Here is a 20,463-nt window from a genome sequence, read left to right as displayed (position 1 = left end):
ACCCTAGCTCAGTTCACCCTCGCATGAGCTTGCACGCACCTTCAGAACGATATTGGTCCTGACTCTTTGGAACACGTTCACGGCTGAACTTGATCCATTGCTCAAGCCAAATCGTAAGGCACTTTGCTAAGAGTGGGCTCGACAAATGTCTAGCGCGCGATGCACTATTGACCATGAGACGTGTTCGCAATCGCAATGCGTGAATGAGCACCATGTCGAGTCCTCGCGCATCGCCGAGGTTTGTCCAGTGTACAGCCTTCCATCTCATCGCCTGAGCTTGTTGTGCTTCGATCAAACACGGCCAAGAAGGTCGGTGTCGGTTCGGAGATCTCACGGAGCATGCGAGGAAAGGAAAGGACTGCTTGAAGCTTGAAGCTTGCAGCGCACACAGTAGCTTGCAGCACACACGATTAGCAAGAGAGATCATCGAAGTGAAGTTGGCATGTACAGAAGCACAGGAGGAGAAGCAAGAAGATGGCGCGAGGGAATGAAGTGGTCAGACACGCATCTCATCGCAATGATGTTTCTCCATGGCGATTTGAGCGCATCCGAGGGCTCTTTCTGCAATGATGTTGATGATCATCGGGCGCCATCAGTAGCCCGCTGCTCCCGGAGCTGTCTGTCCCTCCCGCTGCATGACGAGTGGGGCAAACATGGCTAACGTGTCAGTCACCTTGCCAAAGCCATGTGCCGAATGCATCAAAAGCCACCGTTTTGACGCAGATGATGCGGTTCACAGCGCAAGCTTTCAATCAGCTGTCCAAAGTTTGGCCAATACTCACCCTTAGACTCAAAAGGATTTCCTTCATCCTTGTCAGGTCCGTCGAGCCGGGACCGCCTCTGGCTATGGTCTTGCTTTGAGAATTTTGCAAGTCCAACAGCTTGGTCACTCTGGACCACGTCGTTCCTTCGGCCAGCTCGGCGCTTTGTTGAGCTAGGAAGGCAGCTTCGGACTCCCTGTGGACGGAAAGAGCGCATTCAAGTGTCAATACCATAGATCATCGGGCGTAGCTCCCACTGACGAGCTTTCTGCTCTATGCGCCTCGATCACAGATCTCTAAGAGAGAGCGTGACAGATTTTCTTGCACATGACACGTCGGCGCTCACGAGCGAAGGCTGTCTTCCGGGCATTCTGCCAGATTACAAATGACCCGTCAAGCATCGCTAAACCACTCACTTGTTCTGCTTGATGCTCTTCTCTTTCTTCGCATTGTACTCTTCATAAAACTTGTCAATGTCCTGTTCAGCCTTTGAAATAGTCTCGGACTTTTTCCTCTCTGCTTCGGCATCCCTCTTTGCGATATCATCGGCTTGGCGCGTCCTCCACTGCTTGACAGCCTCACTCTCCTCTGCATTGTTCAAGTGAGAGTAGGGGTCTGAAACACCGGCGTAGCCCGAGCTTCCACCGCCCGCGCCAAACGATTGACCAGGCTGCGCGGTTGCACTAGAGTACCCGTTCTGTACGACAATTCAGCCAACGATCAGCAAAGCCTTCACGAAAGGCACCAAACAGCGTGTGCTCGAGGCAGGCGCGCAAACCAGCATGAGCAACTCACGGTGTTGGATATGGGGGGCTGGGATGCAGGCATGGCCATCTCTTCTTCCAGCTCAGGAAATTCACTTTGAAATTTGTCCATTTCATCCACCGGTGCTCTAGTCTGTTGGGCAAAAGCGCTTGCTCCCCCACCAAGCAGGTCATCCTCGTCTCCAAAGCCACCCGCATTGTTGTTGGTGGTGGTCGTGGCAGTAGCCGAAGGTTCGTCGCCGTCGAGACTTGGAAAAGCGGCAGCTCCACTCTCAAAGTCCTTCTCCCCGCCTACGCCTGCTGCGCCGCCTGCAACGCTCGAACCGAACAAGTCCGCATCACCTTGCAAGGCTCCTGCTGCTGCTCGCTCTCGAGCAAGAAAGTCGGCAGTGGGATCTGATTCGGGAGCAGATGTGTTAAAGTCGAACGACATTTTGGACTTGCGCGTGTGAGAGTGGACGAGTCGAGTGATGAAGAGGAGCAAGAGTGACTGCTGTTATTACGCTCGTGGCGCTTCGGAGACGCTGATCAGCTCGGATTCTTGTTATGCGAATGAGCTTAGAATTACGTCAAGTGCTGTTTGAAGAAAGGGCAGTCTGAGTCGAATAGAGAGGAAGAAAGTGTAGTCTGAATCGTGGATCGGATGAAGAACGTAAGAAGCCCCCTTCGACACGCGCGGGAGCTGGAGTCACAGTCTGCATGAGTGATGATGCACATGGCTCGGGGTGCTGTTAATCGTGGAGTTCGGCGACCGTGCGCGCACGCACGCACGCCAGCATGCAGCGACAGCACCGGCCACGTGGTCGGCACTCGCGACTGCAACAACTGACAATCGTGAATCCTAATGAATGCGTTCCTCCAGCACCGCCCCTCAGCTGAAGAGCAGCCGGGATTCATGGTTCTTGATTCACATTCACATTAGTGGTTTTTGATTCGACCTTCAAAGATGTAATTCTTGACGTCCTTGATCTTGAAGAGTCACGGGTAGAATTCAAAGTGCATGTAGAGGGGAGAAAGGCTAGCCACTCGAGACTCGTGGACCGTGGAAATCTATCCTCGCGCGTGTAATGGCAGTAGGTGTCGAGTCAGTGATGCGAAATTCACGTTGTGATTGTAATACAGTCCTTACAGACACCTGCGATTGCACGCAGCATAGAGCGACGGTACTCCTCAGACATAATTGACACACGTTACGCTCAGCCGCTGACTCTCTCTCTCCCTCCCCCTCTGTGCAGCTTGCAGACTGGGCGCCTTGCGCGAAGCAAGGCCGGCCCGTGTCGACGATGATGTGCGATTTACAACCGCAGGCTCGCATCACAGGGCCCTCAGTCTAGCAGACCCTACAGCGAAATTGAACGATCGGATGACAAAGCATCGTGAACATTGCGTGCTTGGAAAACGTCGAAATGATGTTTTGCGAGCTGACTCAAAGAGCGGCCTGAGCTTCTTGGTGCTTGACAAATGCAGAGTCGAAAGCTTGAGCAGCTTCGTCTGCAGAAGTGACTAGCGCGTGGCTGGGAGCTACCCTTCGCAGTTGTCTGTTGGGTTGGGCGCGATAGAAGTCAGTCTTGGGGACACTCGAATATCAACACTGCTTTGCTCCGCAGGCACTGCGCTCACTCGAGGCGACCAAAATATCCGGCAGGAGAGGCCGAATAGGAAGCGAGGACTGCCGAGTTGGCAAGCATGTCCACATTGTTTGGATCCTGCAGTGTGAGCAAGCATCAGTCCTTGTCAACGTCAGACGACACGCTCGCGGAGGGCCTCTCTGCACTCGTACCCACAAGCTTCTCAGCATCGGCAAGCACTTGCGTTGCCTCGTTTCTCTGGCCTAGCACGAGCTGCGCAACACCCTTTCCAACGAGTGGATTCACGCTTGCGTCCTTGCCCGCATGCTCAGGATTTTGCGCCAATTCGTCGTACACGTAGTAAGCCTGCTGAGCAGATCTGCCACCAGTGTGAAGGCCTATGTACGCTTCGATGAGCTGAATAAGCAAACTGTCGTCTGCCCAGGTGCGAGCGGCTTGATATTCTTTTTCTGCTAGATCAGCTCGGTGCTGTGACAGCAAGATGTGCACGCCCAGTGCAATGCTGCGTGAGCGGAAAGATATGGAGGTGTGAGTGCCAAATCTGTGGAGCAAGCAATGTTGGGTGATGTGCACGCATGGAAGCTGATCTTCCGAGCCCCACTCCGCGCGTACAAATGTAGGAATGATCCCAGCTTCGCACTGCAGATACTCAGCAGCTTCCTTGATCTATAGCACTCACCATTCAATCTCTCTGGAGCTCGCTGTTCCGATACCCAGAGTCTCCAACGCGCCGATAGGGTCATCATCCAGTGCCATGGCGGTAGCAGCGCAGACGCGAATAGTCTGGCCCGAAGGGTCGCCCACGACCGCATCGTCGAGTGTTTCTCTCAACTCTGCCAAATTCTCGTCCGCTCCACTAACATCTCCCTGACTACGCGCCTCCACGAAGGCGGCCAAAGCTCGCACGGACCGAGCAGCTGCGCTAGAAGATGCTACATCTGCGGGCAACAAGGACAAGGCGCCTCGAGGATTGTTGGAGGCGATGTGAGACCTTGCTGCGTAGAGCAGGCGCGTGAGGGTCGGCTCGGACGATGGCGAGCCTGATGTGTTGCTCGATGCTAGTGCTATGGCACTGCCGTATGCTCCTTGATAGAAGAGCGACTGGATCTTGAAGGTCACTCCATCCTCGGACATCTTGACTGCTCAACGATTGCAAGGTCACTTGCAACTGATGGGTGAAGCGCTACCCGCGGCGTGCTTTCTCGACTGTGTGAGCTGGGTTGTTAGTTGGCGAGCGCGCGCAACGGTCACTTGTCATCTCAATTTAGGTTCGCCGATGATGGAGTCGCGGAGTGTCGACTTTGGAATTCTGGATTTGATGGGTATGCGTTGCTGGCGGTGCTGTGAGGGAGGTGCTCGCGTTGGTGCGCCCTGGACGCTCACGTGTGTCGCGCTCGGGCCAGCCTCCACTGTGCATGCTGCATGATCTTTTGAGCGCCTTGATCTTTCGCGATTATTTGTGATCCTTCGCATCAACTTTTGCATGTGGGTGGGTGTGTGTATGCGGCGCAAAAGTAAGGTCGGACATGCGATTCTTCGATTGACTCCTCTTCCAACCCCTCCTCACCCAGAAGCGGGAAGCGGAGACAACCTTTGCATTCGTGATTCTCCTTGTGTCCTGCATGTCAGCCTCGTATTTGTTGTCGGCCGAGTCCCGGTCCGGACTGGCCCCAGCGTGGGCGATTCTGACCTTACCAAGCAATCTGGGACACGGAGCAGCTCTATCAGCACACGCAGATGGTTGCATTCGGCTGTGGATGCCTCTCCCTTCCGGGAATGCTGCACTGCTTGCGTCAATCCCACATGCGAGCGCAAGAGGGGAGGATGAAGCGCAACGAGGCATAGGGATCGGGGTGGGCTTCTTGACCGGCCATCAGCTGAGCGAAGAGGGTGATGGTTGGGGAGTGCTCTCCAGTGCGATGGATGGAAGTATAAGCTACTGGCGTCTTGATCTTCAGAAACTACTTCAGGCTGGAGAGGAAGCTGTGCATGGCGATGAGCAAGGCGCCGCGAGTCATCACTCATCGGCGACTGCACAACAGCGTCAAACCGACCTTCTCACTCTCGTAGCGGGCGTCGAGGCCCTGGCAGCTCCGTTTCCGGACGGTGAAAAATCGATGGGTAAGTCGTTGACAAGTTGCAATGCTCATCTTTGACGTTTGGCGGAATCGAGCTGACATAGCATTGGGTCGTCTGCAGAGGCGTACGCCACCGCTGTATCTCCCACCGGCGAGTCTTTCTCCGCGTCTGGAGAAGGGACCATCGGGATGTACGATCTCGGTCGATCAGGTTCAGCTGCACAGGTCGCAAATGACGAGTCGACAGCATCAGGTAGCTTCGCACGTCCGAGAAGGCGAATAGCTTTGCCAGAAAAGCCACGAAACTACACCAAAAATAGGAAGAATTTCGGCACTTGCCTAGCTTATGTGAGTATGTCCGCCCGGACAGGAGAAGCCGTCTTTGCCGTGTCTATGGCCGCTCACCAAGTGCTGTGCTGTGGTGCCTTGTGCGTAGAATTCAAGCGGGGCTTTGCTAGCTTGCGGCACCGATTCTGGCCAAGTTTTCGTCTACTCTGCGGATGCAGGGACTTTGCTCGCAACGATCTCTGGTTCGTGCATGTTCCGAGCAAAAGTACGCGTACATGAGCTGAGTCAACGACTTTCACATCATAGATCATGCGCTGCCCATTCGCTTCGTGTCTTTCTCCGCATCAATGCCAGGCAGTCCCACGACGGATCACCTTCATGTCTGTTCGGAGGATCAAGCCTTGACACTACATGATGTCATGCACCTTTCCAATCGCGCGACCGCTCTGCGCGCTCGACCGACCTCTGCAATGGATATAGATCAGGAGACGCAAGCCAGCACTATAGTCGCCAACCTTCGCCATCCCGGTTGGGTTACGAGTGCCGCGCAGGGTCCTCTCTTGGCAAGCACGTGAGTCATTGCCAGCCCTCGCAAGACTGATGCGGAGGTGAGGCTGATAGCCGGCTCTTCACAAATCCTAGCTCAACGGATGGAAGCGTGCGCTTGTGGGATACGGGCTCAGGTGGACCTCGTCGAATGGTTGCTCAACTTCGCGAAGGCCCCAGAGTCTGGGCTTGTGCCTGGACAACCACTTTGGAGGCGCAGCAACGCGCCGGAAGAAGAGCACTGGACCGAGATCATGTTCCGGATCTCACGTTGCTATTGAGTGCGGGTGAAGATGGATGTGTCAGGTGGTATAGACCTGCAGGTACGGGACAAGGTCCGGATGGCACCTGAATAAAGATCTGATTGACCTCAAATGCCCAATTTTGAGTGTCCTGCTCTGACTTCAGGCCCAGCCGAGCTGCCTGTCCTGCTGTAGCTGTGCGAGCACGTCCGCAGAAAGCTGCAAAGCTGCGAGCTCTCTTGCCTGGCGACAAATCCAAGACGACATCCATTCAAGATTGCAAATGACTCTCTACTCCAGTGCCGAAGCTTCGATCATTAACGAGCACCGCAAGCCTCATTCACATCCATGAATCTTGAATGAGTCACCCTCTTCTGTCGAATGGAGGGATGTGTTCGATTTCTGGCCGCGACACGCAGAGATCACGTGACCACTGGGTTGGAAATGGGGCGACTGCCTCCAGAACACCAGTTGGAGTATTTCGTGACTCTGGCATGCCTCAACGATCGTCTTCTTTTCGACAGAAAGCACCTCGGTACGCTCAAGACTTCTTATGGTGGCAGTCACTTTGGCAGAAAATGTGCTCAGCAATGATTGGGTCCAGGCACGCGAAAACGCAGCGGATGAGGCTGTTTGCGCCAAGCTGCGAAGTGCGACGAAACGCGCGTCTTGCTATGCTATCGTGGCCCAAATTTGCCCTGAACCCACGTCTTTCGTGTCTGAGACACGTGGCGAGTATGGCAAGGCGCGTCTGATGAAGCGCGACAGGCGCCGCTAATCAGCATGATCGCAGTTCTACATAGCTGATCAAATATGCAACCACGAATCGTGAAGCCGAGACGTACGCACATACACGACTTCACGGGGTGTTCATCTTTGCATTTAATTCTTACAACTGACGATTTGGGAGGAAGCTCACAACAGAGTGTGTTTGAGAGCGCACGCATACCAGCGCAGCGGGCTGTCTATTGAGGGTAGCGATTAGACAAATTGCTGCTGGAGGTGACACGCATGCGGGAAGCTTGAGCGTTGTTCAGCGGTGGCGCGTAAAGTTCGCGTCTGTGGGCGCGGCGCGCATGGCGGAAGTTGGCTGCTGCGCTCATGCTGGCGCGCTGGCTCTGCACTCAAGACTCGCGATGACTGCAGCGCGACTTTTGTCCTGCTGGCCAATGCATGCGAAGCGCGCGGCGCGGAGCCACGCGCCACCGAGGCAAGCGCGCGCCACGCTGATGATGGCGCGGGCGATGTGCCGCGCGTTGCCTGTATGCTGCAGGTCTGAGCGCTTGAGCCCTCCCCTTGCCGCTTACTGCTGGGTCTGGCCTCTGCCGACAGTCACTGAGTGTGTGCTCTCGCCCGTACCTCGCATGGCTGGTCAGAGCGCTCAATTCGCCTTGGCTTCGGTGGTCTCCCCTCCTTGTGCTTAATTACATAGCGTCAAGCTGTCAAACCTACCACCACTACACCTGCCCTTGCGACTTGCATCATACTTGAGTCCAGCACAACCCATTTGCTCTTCAGTCCCTACATCAATAGTGAGTACACACACAGAATTTGCGGTCGCACGTCTCCTGGGTTGGGAAAGATGCGCTCTGCCGTGCTCGGAAGTTGAACTTGGAGGTGATTGGAGTTCGACTGCTCTCACCGAACAAGTGCCTTTATCGCACATCAAGTGTCGCGTGCCAAGTCAGCTGGTCAAGAGATGCTCAGCTCGCTACTGGCAAGCTGTTGTTCCCGCCCGGAGTGCGATTGTCGCACGAGTCTGCCAGCGCTTCAGGACGTACAGGTCATTGATGCCAACCCCCTTATTCCGCACAGCTTCAATCTTTCAAACCAGTGACATAATGTCTGAGACTCGAGAGGACTCCGTCTACCTCGCCAAGCTCGCTGAGCAGGCTGAGCGCTACGAGGGTGAGTGTAGTAAGCACTGCAAAGGTAGTCTGACCAGGCGGTAGCAGATGATCAACGGCGCATGTAGACGCCACCCTGTGGATGAAGCCACGGCGAGCTTAGGTGATGCACAGGCGAGCACCTGTCAATAGAGGCGAATTCGGTCACATGATCTGGGCGCCGTTTCTTGTTGAACCCAGGACAGCTGACCTTATGGTGGACCGGCCCCACTACGCAGAGATGGTTGAGAACATGAAGCGCGTCGCTTCTTCTGACCAAGAGCTCACTGTTGAGGAGCGAAACCTCCTCTCGGTCGCTTACAAGAACGTTATTGGCGCCCGCCGTGCTTCCTGGCGCATTGTTTCCTCCATTGAACAAAAGGAGGAGAGCAAGGGCAACGAGACTCAAGTCACCATGATCAAGAAGTACCGCGAGAAGATCGAGGCCGAGCTCGCTCAAATTTGCGAGGACATTCTTGACGTCCTCGACAAGCACTTGATCCCCTCTGCCGCCTCTGGCGAGTCCAAGGTCTTCTACCACAAGATGTGAGTTCAATGCAACTTTTCAGCAGGGGAATGTCAGCATTTCGAGGAAATAGTTCAGGGCGATCTATGAGGCTGACTGGTCTTGGCTCGTGCGCCTTCTGTCGCTTTTGCAGGAAGGGAGACTACCACCGTTACCTTGCTGAATTTGCCACTGGTGACAAGAGGAAGGACAGTGCGGACAAGTCTCTCGAGGCATACAAGGCTGCCTCCGACGTTGCCGTTACCGAGCTTCCTCCTACTCACCCGATCCGTCTCGGTCTGGCACTGAACTTCTCCGTCTTCTACTACGAGATCCTCAACAGCCCTGACCGCGCCTGCCACCTCGCCAAGCAAGCCTTTGATGATGCTATCGCGGAGCTTGACACTCTGTCCGAGGAGAGCTACAAGGACTCCAGTGAGTTCTGTGCTTTACTCGCAGCAGTGGAACTGGCCTAAATGCAGCGCGTGGCTTCAATGGGCCTTCTAGTCTGACCGAGATGCACCTACGTTCTCACAGCTCTTATCATGCAACTCTTGCGTGACAACCTCACCCTCTGGACAAGCGACGTGAGCCTTCTTGATTGTGTGATCTCTTCCCGCCAGTACGGCTGACGTTCAATCTCCCTCCACGCAGATGGCCGATGCTGCTGCCCCCGAAGGTGCGGCTGCGCCCGAGAAGGTAGAGGACAAGCCCGCCGAGGCAGGCGAGGCCTGAAGACATTAGGCCGGGAAATAGACGGAGCTGGATACGGGTGGATTTTGGTGGCGCCAGGCTAATGAGGGAGGCGCGTGTGGAAAGACGCTGAGCCTTTACCGTGTTGCCGGGGTGCAGAGCGGAAGTGAGGGTGGATCACGACTTCTTGCGCCCATCGTCACATATATGTTGGGACGTGCGCTGGCATTCGCCGGCCTTGCGGATGGCCCGACATGAACAAGAATCTTTCGCCAAGGGATGAATGCTGTGTTCTTCGACGACTTGCGTCTCATGCAGAGCCTTCGATCCTCAGTCTTCACCTTTTTCCAATTCCGAGTCAACCATCGATCACACTTCTTACCCTTCAGGCAGATTGCTACTCGCTGGCCAGTCTGTTTCAATCTGCTCCTATCGTCGCCTCTGTCTCTTCGCTTTCCCCTCCCCCCTTGAACCAACTCTCCACAACCAACTTTCTCGGTTTCTCGAGTCGTCAAACTAGGTAGTCAGTGCCAAATCCAGATTTGTCAAAAGACCACATCGTAAAGACGCGTGTTCTTTGGGTGAAGGTCGGCGTTATGGCTTTTGGTGTGATCGGCTCCAAAAATGATGATCGGATTGGGGCCCTGAGTCGCCGTAGCATGATCCGCATGGACTCGTCGCTCGATGAGTCATTGCACTCCGATTCGGTGCCTCGACGTCGGAGTCTCGAGGGATGATCATGAGTAGCAGTTTGAGTGCGAGTAGCGTATCGATTGGGCGCATGCAGCACGTGTGTGACTTGGCAAGATTCACGATCGACGCGCCCGAGCAGGGGCCGCGGGAAATTGCGTTGATCATCACAAGCCGACACTTCACGCTCATCACTCATGCTCCATGCTTACGAGCGAGTGAAGAGCAAGCGGGAGGCCACAGTGCAGTGGCTCAAAGGAAGGTCAGCTGGGAAGCTTTGAGGTGGAGAAGAGGCAGCACAGCATCAGGCAGAGGTTCGTCGTGCTCGCCACAAGGCGCGCGAGAAGATCCTTAAGTCGCGAGTATGGCCAGCTAGCAACTCGACAAGTGCTAATCTTGAATGAGTGCAAGTCATCCATGTCAAGGGTGAGCAGAGAAGGCAGCTGAGCGGCTTGACGGAAATGCCTTCGTGATTGCACTCGCGCGAAGCAATCAGCGTGCTGAGACAAGCCCTTCATTCACGATTGCGTTCGCTATGACAGAGCCTCGTGGCGCGACCGCGACCGGCAGCGTGGCAAGAGGCACGTAAAGGCAGCTTGTACTCGAGCCAATTGCGCCTCGCTGATGGAGCTCCCAAGGGATTTACCGCTGGATGGGGGAGGAACTGTGGCACACTTTCCAACGTCTGCGCCTAGGATCATCATTCACCTAGATCTAGATGCCTTCTATGTGGGTGCGTCGAGACTGCGCGACCCCACCCTCCGAGGCTTGCCCGTCGGCATCAAACAAAAGGTGAATGCCAGTGGCAGAACGTGTAGATGGCTGCTCGAGGTGGGAGATGGGCTCACAAGCATCTCGTACTGATTGCTAATGCAGCATATCCTAGCCACTGTTTCGTACGAGGCAAGAGCGCTCGGAGCAAAGAAGCTCGGAAAGGTCATGGACAGCTTGAGGGCCTGCCCTTCTATGATCCTCGTCGACGGCGAAGGTGAGCGAATTGGCTAGTTGAGCATAGAGATGGCAATGCCCCCCTCCACATGTGCTGATCTAGCCATCGCACCCTTTCTTCATGGCGCAGATTTGACCTGGTTTCGAATCGTGTCGCGTAGGGTGTTTGGACTGATCTCGAAAGTGTGCGGAGCTGCAACACCGATAGAAAAATTGGGCATGGACGAGCTTTGGCTTGATGTCACTCAGCTCATCGATGGGCACCTCAACTCCTTGCCTCAAGCTGATGAATCCGGAAAGCGATGGTTCCCTTTGCCAAGTGGCTCCTCAGCGCCATCGAGACGGGCAGGAGATTCTGCGTCCTGTCAAGGCTTTTCATACGGTAGGGATGCAGTGGGCCATGTCTCCAAATTTTCAGCCTTCGAAGCAAGCGGAGCGCATCCTACCGCTTCCATGCGCTTTGTGGTTGCGACCCATTTGGCCAAACACTTGTTAGCCATGCTCGACTCCACTTTGGGTCTCAGCGCGAGCGCAGGAGTCAGCACGTCCAAGCTCCTCTCGAAGATTGTTGGCGGCGAGAATAAGCCGGCCCAGCAGACATTGTTTGCTCCAATTGGTGGCACGTTGCAACAACAAGCCGGCATCAAGGCTAGATTTGTCGAGGCACGTGAAATACGAGCCTTGGCCGGCTTTGGCAGCGTGGTCGCCAATCGCATAGAAGAGCGTGTGCGTGGTCTTTCCCACCACGAAGGCCGTTCTGAGAGCAAAACTCAACTCAGCCAGTGGCACAGCGTACCGCCACACGCGCCCGAAATGAGTGTAGAAGCTGAGGCGACTGCACAGTCCTCGACTCGACGACTCTCGGTTGCACAAGTCCGATCCCAGATCACGCTTTCGGACATGTGCAAATTGTTCGGAACGGTTCAAGGACCTCGACTTTGGCCTCTCTTGTGGGGCCAGGATCCGTCCCCGGTGGTTCCTGCTCCACTTTTCCCGGCTACAATTAGCATCGAGGATACCTTCTCTCCTCGCGGAGCTACTCAAGATGCCGTCGAGCGCCTGGTTCGAAGCTTGTTGAGGCGTCTCGAAAACGAGCTCAGAGCTGCATCGACAGAATCCGATCCCAACAGCAAGGGTAGGGCGATTCCTCAAGTCGGTTTGGACCATCTCAAGTTTCGCAGAGTGGATCGACAGGCTTGGTCTGACAGCGACTATAGCAACGCTCCAAATCCTATTGTGCGGTACTATGAGCTGATCGAGCAGGACGAAGCGCAAGATGGAGCGCGCTCTTCCGCACTTGGACCTTGGCTTCGGTTTCCCGCCACGTTGCGAGTCAGTATCGTCACTCCTGCTTCCATTGCTGATGGGACGCCAGTGTGGAAGGCGCGCAACAGCAAGTCTTCAGCCATGCCAGTCGAGATCTTGTGAGTGGCCAGTCTTAAGGACGTGACCCGCTTTTCCACAAAAGCTCACACCACGCCTACTCGTACGCAGCGAGGTCGAGCGCTCCTTTGAGAGTCGCGCAAATGCTCTTTCGAAAGCCGTGCAGAGCTTGGAGAAGGCGCTGAATCCGCAGAGACTACCGATCAGGCTGTTAAATTTGGCAGCAGCAGACTTGCGCGAAAGGCAGCCAGACCGAGGACTGGGTTCTTGGTTGGCAAGCCGTCGCGCAGGCAAGACGCCGGTCGAGCATGAAGTGGACATGGCTTCCTTGAGCCAGTCTGAAGCTTCTTCCATTGATCTAGACATCTTCTCGGCTTTGCCAGACGACATTCAGAGGGAGCTTGCTGCGCAGTATGGACTAGATTTGCAGCAACTACAAGGAGCGCGATCGGATGCCCACTACTCCACCGATGCAGCTCCTTCCGGCGCCAGTCTGCAGTACGACGACGATGACAATCTCCAGCGAGACGTTCAAGATCGCTCCGGCTCGGCGCATTGTGAGGTGTGTCAAGCTCCTTGCCTACCATTTCTACTCCACGATCACGAGACGTGGCAGGTCTCGGGTTTGCCAGAAGAGCTGAGACAAATGGAGCTCGAGGGTCTCGCAAGAGTGGACGAAGCATTCCATGTCGCAGCAGAGCGCAAATTCAGCACGACTTCTCCTTACGAGAGCCCTGTCGTACAGGAACGCTTTGCGCGCACCCGCTCACCATCGAGGAAGCCCAATGGATGAATGTGAATGTGCTCTTGTGCATTTTATTACGCTTGGTTAGGCAGGAAAAGCAGTGTAATTGACGGGTGCAGCTAGGGCCGCTCTGGGACGCTGTCAGTAGGCTAGCAAAGAGGTGCAAAGCTGCGTCTAGATGCTGGGAATGACAGAGCAGGGGCAAACGGCATCGAGCTGCGCGGGGGGGCGACAGGGCCCAGATCTTTCATGAGGTCATCGCGTCGTATCCACGCTTGGTAGGATGTAAGCTCAGTACGTGGGGTAGGTGCGGTGCTAAGAACCCAAAAGCGAGATCAAAGTTGCAAAGTGTCGTGTGCAAAGTGTCGTGCAGTCAAAGCAGTCAAAGTCTAGGTGGACGGAGCGTCGCGGTGCTAGACTCATGTTTGGTGGAGAAGGACGCCTTTCCAGGCGAGTATGGATTAAAGATCGCTTGCTCGAGCTGCGTTGGTGGGTGTCCGACCAGGCATTTAGCGCGGTGACGATCAACCTGGATTGGGAGATATCCACTCACTGCGGTCACCCTAGAATCAAGCGTGGCCGATTCGTTGGATACCATCTGCCTCGATCCAGATGGTCAACGGGTGAAAGAGCTGTGTGAGATTCGCCCGCGTACATCGTACGCACCTTGACGAGATCCTGGTGTAGTTGGAGTAAAGAGCGTTGCAAGCTAGTGATTTCTCCAGCTTTCTGTAATGTAAGGTGTAAGATGGCTGAGTTTCTGGGCACAGCAGTCCGCGATGTTCGCGACTTGTCGAGCCCGCGTTCAAGTTTGACACCCAACCGTGTGTGTGAAACCCAGCCCAATCCACTTACCGTGACATATTCCAGGATCTTTTCCAGAGCGGGCTCCAGCAGCTTGTCCCCATCGCCAAGCGCCGTATCGATCGACGGCAAGAAAGTCTTGAAGTTTTGGCTTGCCGTTTGTGACCGCAGGGTCAAGAGCAGCAACAGCCTGGGGTTCTTGCGCAAGAATGCGCGTGTTTCGCGCGGATAGCACGAGAGTAGTACTTCGACTGCAGGCTATTTGCACCGCCAAGTCATTACTGGTATCAGATGTGACTATAGACGCGATTGCTCTTCAAGTCGACTCACCTTGCCATCAATATTCTCCCGAGACAAGAGATCAAAGACGAGTTTTTCCTTGCTCGTCAAAGCTTCTGACCCTGCGAGACCTGAGCGAGTCACTGTGGTTTGCAAGTCCTCATCCCTTTGGGCACCACTAGGCACTTGCTTTCCAAGCTTCAAACCGCCTTGATCAGCCGCAGCATCAGCGATGCGCTCGCGCTCCTTGACCTTCTCATCGACAACGTCGACAATGGGCAAAGCCTGCGGTGCTCGATTCGCGTCTTGATCAACGGTCTCGGGCCGGGTATCGCGCGCCCTGCGGTCATCCCTTGAGCAGGTCAGTGAAGGCTCGTAGCGCAATACGGTAGCTGCTCGACTGACTCAGTGTTGAACAGTAGCTCAGCAGTTGCATCGTCGATATGGATAAGGTGGCTTGTGCCCGTAAAAGGCAAGCTAGGCCCATGCTCGAGTGCACTAGACGGCGTGCCCTGCACGAAGACTTGATTATCCGTTCCTGGATCGCCTTGCGAGACGTCGACCGCGTGTTGTTGCAGAACGATCTGCACAGGTAAGCGAAAGTGGTCTTCGCGATCCTCCATCGATCGACCAGAATTTCGTCCATTGCCGGCATCATTCGCGTTTGCTTCCGCAAGTCGAGCAAGTGGCGAGCGACTGAAGCTCGTGAGCGCTGAACTGTCGTTCGAGACTCTTTTCGATGCACCAACAGAAGGCTTGCTGGCTTTGGAAAAGGGAGACTGGGGTGGTGTTGCAGGCTTTAGAGGAATCATCACGGCAGGCCCTACTTCTGATACCGGCACCACCTTTCTCCATTCTTCGATCCTCTGACTCGCCACAGATTCCTTCTTCGGCGTATTTGTAGACCCTTCGGCGAGCTGTGTCTGAGGCTCTTTCACCTCTGCGACCCACTGCCCTTGGGCTACCGTTCGCCTCGGGGTTCGCGTGGGCGTCAGCATACTTGCATCGACGGGTCGTATCAGAGTGAGCTGAGAACGACCGCCGCGCAAAGGTGAGGGCTCGTCCACGGGATAGGATTCAGAAATCTCAATGTCCGTCTCAAACGAAAAATCGCCTTCGAGAATATCATCAGCAGTACCTGTAGCATCTAGCAAGGCGAGCTGAGGCCAGATTCGATGAGTCTCTGCGAGACCTAGGCTGCCGGACCCTTCAGATTCGGTCCTAGTCTTGGTGTCCGTGTGGCGCAAAGTGCGCTGGCGAGCTTTGAGGCTGGGCAACGAAGGTCGTCGCTCGGTCTGAAATCTCAATTTCGAATTGTCGCGATCGGATCCTCCGTTGCTTGCGCTCCATTCGGTGACCTCTGCGACCGTCTCGAGCATGACCCCGCGGGGGCCGGTCGGCGCAAGCGACTGCCATCGTTCGTCAGCCTCGATTTGCTGGTGTTCGTCCGATATTGGTGCTGGCGCCAAGACAGAAGGTGGCTCGGTCTCACGTCGTTTACCTTTTGAGTCTTCTAACCCACCGAATGCTTTCTGTGCACCTTGAAACTCCGCATCGCCCTGTTGCTCGATTGTGAAGCCCGCCGGAATGGTGAGACCCAAACCCCGCAGTTCAGACTGTCCGCCTTTGTTCACTCCTGATAGCGATTGAGGGAACGAGTCCTCTGTAGGTGTAGGATCCTGCTCGTGACGCACCACAGCTTGATCTGCGGAGATCTGCACTACCTCGCTCTTATGTTCGCGCTGCATCACAGTGGACTGTCTGGCGCGAGGCGCTGTCTGCAGATCTGCCAGACGCTGTAATTCCTGTCGGAGGCTTGCAGCATTGACCATACTCTTCGACTGTGCACTTGGCGCAGTGGTTCGGCTAGATCGCGAGTGGGGACCGGAGAGCCCCTGCGAGCCGTTCGACCTGAGGTCGATAAGGTCATGAGAAACGGCAGAGTGAAGTTCGCCCGGTGCTCTGGGTGGTTCAGGATTGCCGAACAGGTTTTCAAGACGCTCCCGTTTAGCATGCGGATCCCTCGACTGGCTTTTACTGGATGTGTTGGGATCGTCAACATTGCGTCTGAGCGGAGCATACTTCTTCTCTATCGGCATTTCGTCCCGCGCCAATTGTCTTGCATAGGGCGCAAAAGCCAGTCGCATCTCCTCCGGGTCCAACACCCGATTGAGATGCTTGTACAGCACATCCGTATTTGCGCTTTCACCCTTGCTCGGGGCTCCCATAGAAGAGCGTTGACCTCCTTCCTCCGCAGGACATTCGAGAACGTGCTTTGGGCGAGATGCAAAGAGGATCTTGCTTGAGGTATTCAGACCAGAGGATTGAAGCACTGAGCGCATGACTGCAGCGTGCTCCGCCTCACTTTTGTCTCGAGAGCAGACCCGCTGAGGGCTAGAAATGCGCGGAATGCCAGAAGAACCCTCCTCCTGGCGATCGTGCTTGCCTTCAGATCCGCGCACGCGGGGGCTTGGTAGCCAACTCGCTGACCATATCGGCGGACCGCTATGATTGTAAGTCGGCAAGCCTGAAGGCAGAATTTGATCCGTCACGAGCGCCAAAGGAGGACTATGCAGGCCCATATGAGCTTGATAGAAACTCGGAACTGGACTGTAACCTGACGAGGCTGGGGAGCGATTAGGATCGGGCAACAGCTCGGGGGATCGCTACCCTCCGCTTTAGAGTGAGTCTAGCTGCTAGGCTAGGAGCGGAATTGAATCAGTCTGGACTCACCTGCATCCACTCTTCAAACTTCGTCTCCGCTTTGCGCTTGATGGCGTCCCAAGTAGGATCAACGCCTGCGGGTGGCAGGCGAGGAGCACGCGGAGGAGCGTCAGACCCGCCCGCAGCACCATCTTGCCAAGTGGTGATTTGACCTGGCTGAAGCGCTGTGCCAGTGCTGGGTGCAAAGCGTTGTGGGCGCGTCGGACCAGTGCTTTGTGCAACGTCCTCCCATCTTTCAGCGCCCGATTTGTCTGTTGCGTATGCTAAAGCATGGGCGCTGAAAGGATGGGCAGCATTCGTGACCTCTTGCGTCAAAGTGGATGCTTCCATGTACTGCGCTGCCCGTTGTGAACTACTCGGATTCGCGTGACCTGCCGGAGGAATTGGAGGATACGTGAAAGGGTGGTCGTGCGTTGTTTCCCGACGCCCGGAGGCTAGTCCCGTTGGCGCGTTAGACTGCTGCGGAGGCGAGAGGCGTGGGTGTGCAGTCTGAAATTCGCCCATTCTTTCGGGAGATTGTTGATCTCGACGCTCCGGCTTAGCACGAGTCAGCACTTGACCATCATGCGGTGCTTGGCCGAACGCCGCACAACGCGGGGAACCTGTCAGGGTAGCCTGCGCAATTGCGTCCGTCTCATCGATGGGTGCAGGGGGTCGCGGCAAAGCTGGTCCTGGCGAGCTTTGTGGGTTTGAGGCCTGCTGTGCGGTGGAATATGGTGTCGGTGCAGTTGCGGGACGGATGCCATCTTGAGTGGAATACTCTCTAGTCAAGGTGTCGGCTTGAAGAAAGGGCGTAGTACCGCCTTTCTGCTCCAAATCGAGGCTCTGACCCCTCGACGACTTGCCAGCGCTCGACAAGCCCTGTACCTTGTCCTTGAGGACATTCTTAAAGTCCGCAAAGCGACTCGAGGCTCGCTTCGGATCTCTTGCCGATGGACTCGTAGTAGCAACACCGATTTCTGAGCCGGCGTGCGGACGAAACGGGACGTTGTGAAGTGCCAGCTCGTCGTACGTCAGCGGCGGAGTCTTGCGCGGCGATCGGTCGGAAGAGACGAGTGGTAAAGGAGTGCCTGCGTGAGCGTGAGCGCGCACATGTCTGGCACCGGAAGCCCAAGTCGACTGCTGAGCGGGCACGTCGAATTCACCGCGTGCGAGAGAAAAGGTGTTCTCAAAGTTGTACGGTCCTCCACTTTGGAGCTGCTGAGCCACGTTGGCAGGTATGGGATACAGCTTGGAAGCGTCGAACGAACCTTGGAACGACTCCCGCGGGGGTCCCTTTTCCTTGAACAATTTGGATATTTTCAAAGGCATGACGGGCTTTCAATGCGCTGGCGAGGTCCTTAGGGAGGTCGGCTTCAGAAGGCGATAGGCAGTGGATATCCCCTAGAATCGAGGGAGTCAATCACGAAGCGTGAAGAAGAGAGGCCACGTACCAGATTGTCGATGGCAAGCAGAGAGAGAGAGAGAGAGAGAGTCGCGCTGCGTGAATGTGAAATGGCTTTGAGCTCTACTCGTGACTGTCTCGTTTGGAATTCCGAGGGAGGCGGAATCACATGTACAGCTTGTGCTTGCAGTCGATGAGTCATTGGCGATGCGCCGAGAAGAGAAGATCAGCCCTTCATCGATCTCATCTTGGCGCAGACGGAGGTCAAAGTTGGAGGGTGCTCTTGGCTGAGAGGCTGCCGACTGCAGTGAAGCAAGGTAGAGGATGGGTAACCTGATGTGTTGACACTGACCACTTTTACGCGTGTTGAGATGAGGCTTGAAATTGTTCAGGGCAGGCGCTTGTCTGAGCGAGGTGGGCTATGCGATCGGACAAGTCGATCTCACGTAGCACCACTCACGGCTCGTCAGACTCGTTGTGAGTGACGAGTGTATGCCGATCGAGACTTGATCAGAATCACGAAGTCTTTGCAGCAGTCGAGAGCCTGCATGATCTGGGTTCGAGTCGGCATAATTAAGTAAAGGCTTTCTCGTGTACGGCTGTTTACTTGTGACTCTTCTGGATGTAGTCATGCCGTACGTACCCTACCAGCAGCATACGCGCAGCAGCACAATCCCAGACGTAAGACTGGGCACTTGGGCCATGCAGCCATGCTAGCTCTTATCCCTGACCAGCGCGACAAAGGCAAACCTGAATATAACCTTGATTCTGAACCGCGCATGCTTTGATGATCCTCCCACGCCATGCAGCCGCTGTACCGTACGCCAGCCATGCAGTCAAAGTAGGCTGGACGTCGCAGTGCGATCGTGACGAGGGCGTCCAAATTGTTTCTCAGCTCGAAGCGCCCTACAGCTGTTCGTCGTCTCGTCCGCATCTCATCAGTGAGTCGCACTTGAGTCACGAGTCTGGGATCATCCGCGGCTCTGAAGTCTTGCTGATGCCTGATGGCCATGCTGCAGTTCATCATCGCGACCGGCCCTGCTCGAGCGCTGTGATAGGCGTCTTGATTGAAAGTAGGCAATCCATACCAGTCGGTCTGCGGCCGGGGCCTGCCGATGGGCGGACGTGCATGCTTCATGACAAATTCTTGATTGACGTATATGAAGACGATTCGAAAGTCGCCTCCATGCATGCAGTCAGAGTCACGAGTCCTCATGAATATTTGTGATCACTCGTGACTCATGACTGCTGCTGCTTCCAATTCAACTCTTCTTCTTGCTGCGCAGACACGTTCGGCTCATATTTGTATTCATGTGCCGGAGCAGCCGAGCCGGCTGGCCTGATCTTGAGTATGAGTCGTGAGTCACGTGTTGATCGCATCCGATGCTGGTCGACCAATGCTGGTGGGGATGCATGCTGGAGCGTGCAAGTTCAGCAAGATTCGACACGATGACAATTTGAATACTCGTGCCTGTGACTCCTTCCAGACCTTTGACTCGTGACTGGTTATGAAGCCACGGCGGACAGTGACGAGTAACTGTGGCCGTGATGAGTGCTGGCTGCGTGGATGCGCGCTCATTGTCTTGTCTTGGTCTTCGACTTTTTTTGTGCGTCGAGCAATCGAGAATACACACATGTCTGCGCAGATGCTACAGATCTGCAGTCGTGAGTGGCGAGGCTCGAGTCGTTGCATCCACGCGCGCACGTACGAGGTGATGTATATATGATGTAGGAGGTACCCTTAAAGTGACGCGTGACTCGTGACTCGTGACTGTAACTGTTGCACTTCTTGTAGCTCACTCGAGTCGCTGATGACTCGCTGTGCTGCACACGCCATACCATGCGAGTACATACACACCGCGGCCATATGAGCTGCTTATTCTTGATTGTCTCTTCATTCGTGATTGTGGCGTAGCCGAGGGTCGGCGAGAAGAGCCATGCAAGAGGTATAACGTGCTTTGCGTGCATGGCGCAACGATGCTGCGTGCTGGCTTCGCTCCTTACAATCTTACATGTGTAGCTTTGTCACCATGCACCCTCTCTGCATGCCTTTTGGACCTCGATCTGATTGACTGACTTCTGACTCGCGAGTCGTAGAATCTTGACCCGTGGCTTGGAGCAGGAATCACATATCCTTCTTTTGATGTGCTTGAT

At 55.2% G+C, this 20,463-nt stretch overlaps 8 protein-coding genes across 8 annotated transcripts; 3 read left to right on the top strand and 5 right to left on the bottom strand.

Moving 5' to 3' along the window:
- Positions 1–137: 137 nt before the first annotated feature.
- Positions 138–2,213, bottom strand: IE81DRAFT_322870 (hypothetical protein). Its single transcript, XM_025513765.1, has 4 exons — positions 1,557–2,213; positions 1,178–1,458; positions 783–957; positions 138–631 (listed from the first exon to the last, which is right to left on the bottom strand). Exons 1-4 carry the CDS (start codon positions 1,956–1,958, stop codon positions 593–595), a joined length of 897 nt encoding a protein of 298 aa, XP_025370107.1. The 5' UTR covers positions 1,959–2,213; the 3' UTR covers positions 138–592.
- Positions 2,214–2,951: 738 nt separating this feature from the next.
- Positions 2,952–4,248, bottom strand: IE81DRAFT_346933 (hypothetical protein; the record flags this gene model as incomplete). The annotated part of the gene is made up of 4 exons (XM_025516093.1): positions 2,952–3,063; positions 3,146–3,231; positions 3,310–3,616; positions 3,794–4,248. 4 exons carry the CDS (start codon positions 4,246–4,248, stop codon positions 2,952–2,954), a joined length of 960 nt encoding a protein of 319 aa, XP_025370106.1.
- Positions 4,249–4,666: 418 nt separating this feature from the next.
- On the top strand, positions 4,667–6,546 carry IE81DRAFT_366133 (WD40 repeat-like protein). Its single transcript, XM_025516987.1, has 5 exons — positions 4,667–5,235; positions 5,314–5,540; positions 5,629–5,722; positions 5,787–6,051; positions 6,123–6,546. The coding sequence occupies exons 1-5, from the start codon at positions 4,737–4,739 to the stop codon at positions 6,376–6,378; spliced, it is 1,341 nt and encodes a 446-aa protein (XP_025370105.1). The 5' UTR covers positions 4,667–4,736; the 3' UTR covers positions 6,379–6,546.
- Positions 6,547–8,109: 1,563 nt separating this feature from the next.
- On the top strand, positions 8,110–9,394 carry IE81DRAFT_346931 (14-3-3 protein; the record flags this gene model as incomplete). The annotated part of the gene is made up of 5 exons (XM_025516092.1): positions 8,110–8,176; positions 8,394–8,700; positions 8,814–9,094; positions 9,197–9,246; positions 9,314–9,394. The coding sequence occupies 5 exons, from the start codon at positions 8,110–8,112 to the stop codon at positions 9,392–9,394; spliced, it is 786 nt and encodes a 261-aa protein (XP_025370104.1).
- An 828-nt stretch (positions 9,395–10,222) lies between these two features.
- On the top strand, positions 10,223–13,486 carry IE81DRAFT_366131 (DNA/RNA polymerase). Its single transcript, XM_025516986.1, has 5 exons — positions 10,223–10,468; positions 10,585–10,834; positions 10,919–11,030; positions 11,121–12,414; positions 12,485–13,486. Exons 1-5 carry the CDS (start codon positions 10,443–10,445, stop codon positions 13,164–13,166), a joined length of 2,364 nt encoding a protein of 787 aa, XP_025370103.1. The 5' UTR covers positions 10,223–10,442; the 3' UTR covers positions 13,167–13,486.
- IE81DRAFT_106495 (hypothetical protein) lies at positions 13,279–18,586 on the bottom strand. The gene is made up of 7 exons (XM_025510048.1): positions 16,935–18,586; positions 14,607–16,867; positions 14,253–14,541; positions 13,974–14,180; positions 13,785–13,847; positions 13,672–13,716; positions 13,279–13,599 (listed from the first exon to the last, which is right to left on the bottom strand). Exons 1-7 carry the CDS (start codon positions 18,234–18,236, stop codon positions 13,501–13,503), a joined length of 4,266 nt encoding a protein of 1,421 aa, XP_025370102.1. The 5' UTR covers positions 18,237–18,586; the 3' UTR covers positions 13,279–13,500.
- On the bottom strand, positions 18,587–19,704 carry IE81DRAFT_106494 (hypothetical protein). The gene has a single exon (XM_025510047.1). The coding sequence runs from the start codon at positions 19,523–19,525 to the stop codon at positions 18,938–18,940; it is 588 nt and encodes a 195-aa protein (XP_025370101.1). The 5' UTR covers positions 19,526–19,704; the 3' UTR covers positions 18,587–18,937.
- IE81DRAFT_106493 (hypothetical protein) lies at positions 19,705–20,392 on the bottom strand. The gene has a single exon (XM_025510046.1). It carries the CDS (start codon positions 20,275–20,277, stop codon positions 19,885–19,887), a length of 393 nt encoding a protein of 130 aa, XP_025370100.1. The 5' UTR covers positions 20,278–20,392; the 3' UTR covers positions 19,705–19,884.
- Between the last annotated feature and the right edge of the window lie 71 nt (positions 20,393–20,463).

Source organism: Ceraceosorus guamensis (assembly GCF_003144195.1).
Source record: "Ceraceosorus guamensis strain MCA 4658 unplaced genomic scaffold IE81scaffold_24, whole genome shotgun sequence".
Taxonomy (NCBI): domain Eukaryota; kingdom Fungi; phylum Basidiomycota; class Exobasidiomycetes; order Ceraceosorales; family Ceraceosoraceae; genus Ceraceosorus; species Ceraceosorus guamensis.
Note: the sequence above shows the minus strand (reverse complement) of the source record. Positions and strands in the feature narration are given on the sequence as shown.

Coding starts and splice junctions, on each gene's coding strand:
- IE81DRAFT_322870 (XM_025513765.1), bottom strand. CDS start 1,958: ATGTCGTTCGACTTTAACACATCTGCTCCCGAATCAGATCCCACTGCC. Junction 1,459..1,556: donor AGCCCCCCATATCCAACACC/GTGAGTTGCTCA, acceptor ATTGTCGTACAG/AACGGGTACTCTAGTGCAAC. Junction 958..1,177: donor AAGAGCATCAAGCAGAACAA/GTGAGTGGTTTA, acceptor TTCCGTCCACAG/GGAGTCCGAAGCTGCCTTCC.
- IE81DRAFT_366133 (XM_025516987.1), top strand. CDS start 4,737: ATGTCAGCCTCGTATTTGTTGTCGGCCGAGTCCCGGTCCGGACTGGCC. Junction 5,236..5,313: donor GGACGGTGAAAAATCGATGG/GTAAGTCGTTGA, acceptor GGTCGTCTGCAG/AGGCGTACGCCACCGCTGTA. Junction 5,541..5,628: donor TCGGCACTTGCCTAGCTTAT/GTGAGTATGTCC, acceptor CCTTGTGCGTAG/AATTCAAGCGGGGCTTTGCT.
- IE81DRAFT_366131 (XM_025516986.1), top strand. CDS start 10,443: ATGAGTGCAAGTCATCCATGTCAAGG. Junction 10,469..10,584: donor GCAAGTCATCCATGTCAAGG/GTGAGCAGAGAA, acceptor TCGCTATGACAG/AGCCTCGTGGCGCGACCGCG. Junction 10,835..10,918: donor CCGTCGGCATCAAACAAAAG/GTGAATGCCAGT, acceptor TTGCTAATGCAG/CATATCCTAGCCACTGTTTC.
- IE81DRAFT_106495 (XM_025510048.1), bottom strand. CDS start 18,236: ATGCCTTTGAAAATATCCAAATTGTTCAAGGAAAAGGGACCCCCGCGG. Junction 13,848..13,973: donor AGATCCTGGAATATGTCACG/GTAAGTGGATTG, acceptor CTTACATTACAG/AAAGCTGGAGAAATCACTAG. Junction 13,717..13,784: donor TACACCAGGATCTCGTCAAG/GTGCGTACGATG, acceptor GGATCGAGGCAG/ATGGTATCCAACGAATCGGC.
- IE81DRAFT_106494 (XM_025510047.1), bottom strand. CDS start 19,525: ATGAGGACTCGTGACTCTGACTGCATGCATGGAGGCGACTTTCGAATC.
- IE81DRAFT_106493 (XM_025510046.1), bottom strand. CDS start 20,277: ATGCACGCAAAGCACGTTATACCTCTTGCATGGCTCTTCTCGCCGACC.